The following is a 5,249-nucleotide window of genomic DNA, read 5'->3' as shown; positions in this document are numbered from 1 at the left end:
TGAAAGATGTAGCCTATAGTAAGTTTCCTTAAAGGGATAGTTCAACATTTTGGCAAATTGGCCCATTGCCATAATCGCTATAGTCATAGCAGTAGGTTCGTTACCTTTAATTGTCGGTGTAAGCTATTTTCAGTACGGCGGAGCGCAGCAGCTGGCTGCTCAGAGCTACGCTATGGAGGCTAAGGGAATTTCTTGGTTTCCCTCATTAAACTCATCAAATTCAACATCCCAAAACTCCACAGCGCTTTTGTAGACAAGTTGTGACCTGCACAACCACCACGCTATGAGATAATGACGGAACGATACGAAACGGAGCCGTTTTCGAGGTAAATACAGGGTAAATACGGAGACTGCTTGCTGAAAAACTGTCCCTGAACGCAACGCGCATCAGCGGTTTTGTATGAATTTACCTCGAAAACGGCTCCGTTTCGTATCGTTCCGTCATTATCTCATAGCGTGGTGGTTGTGCAGGTCACAACTTGTCTACAAAAGCGCTGTGGAGTTTTGGGATGTTGAATTTGATGAGTTTAATGAGGGAAACCAAGAAATTCCCTTAGCCTCCATAGCGTAGCTCTGAGCAGCCAGCTGCTGCGCTCCGCCGTACTGAAAATAGCTTACACCTACAATTAAAGGTAACGAACCTACTGCTATGACTATAGCGATTATGGCAATGGGCCAATTTGCCAAAATGTTGAACTATCCCTTTAAGTATTAAACCTTGAACTACAAAAGTGCCTCTGTGTTTTAGGCATGACCTTTTTTTGTTTGTTTGTAGGATTCTGGATTGGTAAAACAAAAAGTAAATTCTCTGTTTTGGTATCTTTTCCCTTTGTTATTTTCTTCTGTTTTTGTATAATGTGTTCCTATTTTAGAGTATTTGTTGTTCAGATGTAAATCTGGATGGTGACAATGTAGGCTACTATAGGATCATTTAGGGACATAAAAAGCATAACACTGTATAGACTCCATTATATCCAGTTGGGAAGGCAGACTGCTGAACCAGTCCCAGCTGGAGACAAAAACCATGTTTAGGACCTCCACTGTTTAATGAAACAAAGGTCAACAGCCAAGTGAAACATTTACATCCCACTGACAACCATCCTGGGTGATGATGTAACAAAAACACAAGTCTACTGCTGTCTGTAATGCATAATTAGTATGATTTCTGTGTAGTATATGTGTGCATGTGGCATGATAATTGTGTGTGTGACATAAAATAAAATAAATCTGGCCACTGATTTGGTTGAGTGATTTTGTTGTGTTTTAGTTTTCTGGGACAGAGCCTCTCAACTTCAGACTTTGGAGACACCCTCCCACGAATCATATTGGTTCAAAACCACAGACAGGAACCTCCCCTCCCCTAAACTATAGCCAAACTCATGCACAAGCACAAAGCAGCCACTGAACTTCAAAGTGCCACTACCATCCCGTAGATTCTCTCCCTTGTAGAAATGTGGTGCAGTAATATGGCACTGCGTCGACTCCAGCGGATCGCCATTACTCCACTGAATATCAGTGGAGGTCTAACAAGCAACATGCAGAGAGAGATGTCAACCCTGCCGCGGGTGTATGTCACCCGACAGATCCCACCCGAGGGTCTGAAGATCCTCCGTGAATCTGGACAGTGAGTCATGGTTTAAAAATTATTCATTTTTTTTTAACGTGACCAATTGCTTACTGCAGCTCATCTATGATACACTTACATAGTTTGCTTTGGAAAGTTTATCATTTACTTAGAGTAAACAGGGCTGCTAACATTTTCCCTGAAGTTGAACAGATAAGACTGGTATCCTAAAAGGTATCCACTCACAACAGAGTGAAAGAAATGCACTAGTAGGCCCAGGCAATACACTATGTGTATTATAGTTTGATTTACTTTATATCTCAGAAGGGGCTTGAACTTCATTGACAAATATGTGAAATGTTTTATTATTTTTGCACCTTTGGCCATGAATTTCCCTTAATTCATCGAAAAAGATTTGCTCTTCAGTGATGGTTTCTGTTTTCCTAGAGTGCAGATGGAGCTATGGGACTCAGATGACGTCCCTGTACCCAGACAGGAGCTGCTTAAGAAGGTCAAAGGTGTCGATGGGCTGCTCTGCGTGCTGACTGAGAAGATTGATGCAGAGCTGTTGGACACTGCAGGTGTGAGGACAGTTCTTGAGCCAGTTAAATAACTAATATTAAATAAGAAGTCTGTCCATTTATTTATGTTTCTATATGCATGTGTGTGACATACTTCTGCAGGTCCAAACATGAAGGTCCTTAGTACAATGTCGGTGGGTTTTGACCACCTCTCTCTAGAGGAGCTGAAGAAACGGTGATTCATTTAATCAAAAGTTTTGATTTGTGTACATTTGTGGGAATATAAAAATGATGATGTAAATTACGCCCCTCTGTGTTTCCCCCTCAGAGAAATACGTATAGGTTATACTCCTGAAGTTCTGACAGATGCTGTTGCTGAACTGACTGTCGCTCTGCTGCTCGCAACCTCCAGGAGGCTCATAGAGGCCACACATGAAGCCAAAATGTAATATTACACACACACAAACACTCAACTTTGTTTTTTGTCCAATGTCAAATACACATCTCGCTCTCATTTACCCTTGTCAGTGGTGGCTGGGGCACATGGAGAACCTTGTGGCTGTGTGGACATGAGTTGGCCAACAGCACTGTGGGTATTTTTGGCCTAGGGAGGATCGGTGAGTCTACATTATCTGACACACTACACACAACGTGTACAACAGCCAAACTGCCATTTCTGTCAGTCTGATACGTCTTACCCTACTGTATGTGTTTGTGCTCAAAGGTGTTGCTATCGCTGAGCGTCTGGCCCCTTTCAAAGTCAAGAAGTTCATTTACACAGACGTGGAGCCCAGGCCAGAGCTGGCCAGTCTCATTAATGCAGAGTATGGTAAGGACCAGATCCATGTCAGCCCACAGAGGGCGTTTTGAAATGTCTCAGTAAGAAAAGCACTGGCATTAAAAATGAAATAAATTATGAATAAATTCCAGTTGGCTGCAGTTAGGGTCCTGGTATTGTTAATGCTGGTTTGATGTCACACTGCCACGACTAACTGGGACACATGGATTTACTGTGGACATGCTGGACAAAAACAAAGATCACTTTATATCCTTTGACCTTTCACATGCTGACCTCCAGAGATGCTCATGAGATGTAGTTAAAGGAAATTAGATTGTTTCTAATCAGAGTTTGCACTAAGACTGTGTCATATGACATTAACAAGCCTCTGTCTTGATCTAGTCTCTTTTGATGAGCTCGCCAAGCAGTCAGACTTCCTGGCAGTGTGCTGTGCTTTAACACCGGAAACAAAGGAGATCTGCAACAAGACACTCTTCTCCAAGATGAAAAATACATCCATCTTTATCAACACAAGCAGGTACCCCTTTAGGATGAACAGTTGGGACTATAAATGGTGGTGATGTTGATGACCTGTGTTATATTTGTGGTCTCTCTGCTGTGTCAGAGGTGGGGTAGTGAACCAGGAAGACCTGTATGAGGCTCTGTCCACTGGGCAGATTGCAGGTGCTGGATTAGATGTCACTGTCCCTGAGCCCCTACCCACCAGCCACCCACTCTTTACCCTCAAGAATTGCGGTGAGTCTTTCATTCTTTTTAGTGCTTTAACTGCGTTACAATTCATTTCATCTTCAGTTCTTAATTTCCATTGGCTATAATTGTTTTGTTTTTTTTAAAATTCCCTCTTCCCACAGTCATTCTCCCACACATTGCCAGTGCCTCCTATACCACCCGTAATGCCATGTCTGCGTTGGCAGCTAACAACCTCCTTCGTGGTCTGAGGGGTGAGCCTATGATCAAAGAGCTCAAGCTGTGAGAGGGAAGTTCCACTTTGAGAATTGGCTGAATACTGGACCATTAGTTCACTTCACATATCTAGTTGTTTTTAGAGAAGAATAAAGGGAGTACTTTTAGTTTTTAATAATATGTTTCCCCATACTTTGACTCTTCTCTGTGTATGTACAGATGTAATAGCATTAAATTCCGTTGCCCTCTTGTATAATCTCAAAGCAACCAAATGCAACAAAATGAGTGTCATTGTTTTGTTTTTTAATTCAGTCCATACAACAACTGAACGTACTATACAGTACAATCTTCATAGCCTTCAACAGTAAAGACAAACATTTAGTCCTCTCATGGTTACACAATGTTATTCATACAGGAAAATAACAGCAATCCTTCAGATTTGGCATATCAATAAAAGCCCGGCTTTTCAAGCTAGAGGGCATAAGGCAGTGACTTTCTTAATTTAGGCCTTTTACATGTTTTGAAAATTTTGGCATAATCATTCAGGGATGATACAGTCTGATACAGTGCATTTTTCAGTGTTTCACATTAAACAGCTTTACAAGACAGCACCATTACAATTCTTAACAGGCCACTGTGTGAGAAATGGAACGAGGATTACATCTTTCCTTGGCCTCTTACTTGGGAGCACATCAGCTTGGTCTATCCGTCATAACAGAGGGGGCTGAGTGTGAGGAGGCAACACAGAGATCATCACGTTTGAGATTGAATCATCAGCAGCCATTTTTAAATCCTGTGGCCAAGCATAACGGCTTTCTATTGGCTCCACTGTGTCAAGAATTACAGGGCAGACAGCAGGTTAGCTTATGTTTACAGGGAAAACACATGGGAAGACAATAATCTTCTATGAAGGTAAATGTCAAGATTATCCATCAAAATATGTCAAATATAACTGTCATTTTGTACAGGCTAACAGTGCAATGACTCTACAGTACAATAAGGTGCCAACAAGAATTGAAAGCAATGACCATGTGATTCTCATTGACAGTGTAGATGACACAGTGTAGCAAGCAATTAAGTATACAAAAAGGCAAATATGTATTTAAAGTGTTATTTTTATCATCTCAGTTCACTAAAACCAAACTTTACAACACTGCATAAACACTGATTTTAATTAACCAACTTTATAGCAATGAATTTACAACTACCTAGATGTCTGGTATCCCCCGGTTGGGATGATGTAATAATACTTTTTATTTTACTTTCTGTCAGCTGCAAAATTTTATTCCTTCTAAGCAAGTCTGATAATGGTAGATTATAGTTACATAGCTGTATGGGTGTTTTTTTAATCTATGTAATTTATGCATTCAAAACTGTGTTTACAAATCATCCCCATGTGCAATATTCCTCTAAAATTCACTGATCACTGAGTGGAAATCCTATATGATCTACTGCTTGCGGA

General features: G+C 41.0%; 1 protein-coding gene across 1 annotated transcript; it reads left to right on the top strand.

The window, feature by feature from the left end:
• The first annotated feature begins 1,389 nt into the window (after window positions 1–1,389).
• grhprb (glyoxylate reductase/hydroxypyruvate reductase b) lies at window positions 1,390–3,931 on the top strand. Its single transcript, XM_085777279.1, has 9 exons — window positions 1,390–1,624; window positions 2,012–2,145; window positions 2,248–2,320; window positions 2,414–2,530; window positions 2,614–2,702; window positions 2,810–2,914; window positions 3,266–3,401; window positions 3,489–3,619; window positions 3,736–3,931. The coding sequence occupies exons 1-9, from the start codon at window positions 1,452–1,454 to the stop codon at window positions 3,855–3,857; spliced, it is 1,080 nt and encodes a 359-aa protein (XP_085633405.1). The 5' UTR covers window positions 1,390–1,451; the 3' UTR covers window positions 3,858–3,931.
• The last annotated feature ends 1,318 nt before the right edge of the window (window positions 3,932–5,249 follow it).

This window comes from Trachurus japonicus, chromosome 1 (assembly GCF_045865225.1).
Source record: "Trachurus japonicus isolate A0001 chromosome 1, Traja_1.0".
In the NCBI taxonomy this organism is placed as follows: Eukaryota; Metazoa; Chordata; class Actinopteri; order Carangiformes; family Carangidae; genus Trachurus; species Trachurus japonicus.
The sequence above is the reverse complement of the archived record's forward strand: the minus strand, read 5'-3'. Positions and strand labels throughout refer to the sequence as shown.

Bases quoted from the DNA above. Each gene is read 5' to 3' on its own strand.
- grhprb (XM_085777279.1), top strand. From the start codon at position 1,452: ATGTGGTGCAGTAATATGGCACTGCGTCGACTCCAGCGGATCGCCATT. The intron at 2,146-2,247 runs GTGTGAGGACAG...ATACTTCTGCAG, and splicing joins AGAGCTGTTGGACACTGCAG to GTCCAAACATGAAGGTCCTT. The intron at 2,915-3,265 runs GTAAGGACCAGA...GTCTTGATCTAG, and splicing joins TCTCATTAATGCAGAGTATG to TCTCTTTTGATGAGCTCGCC.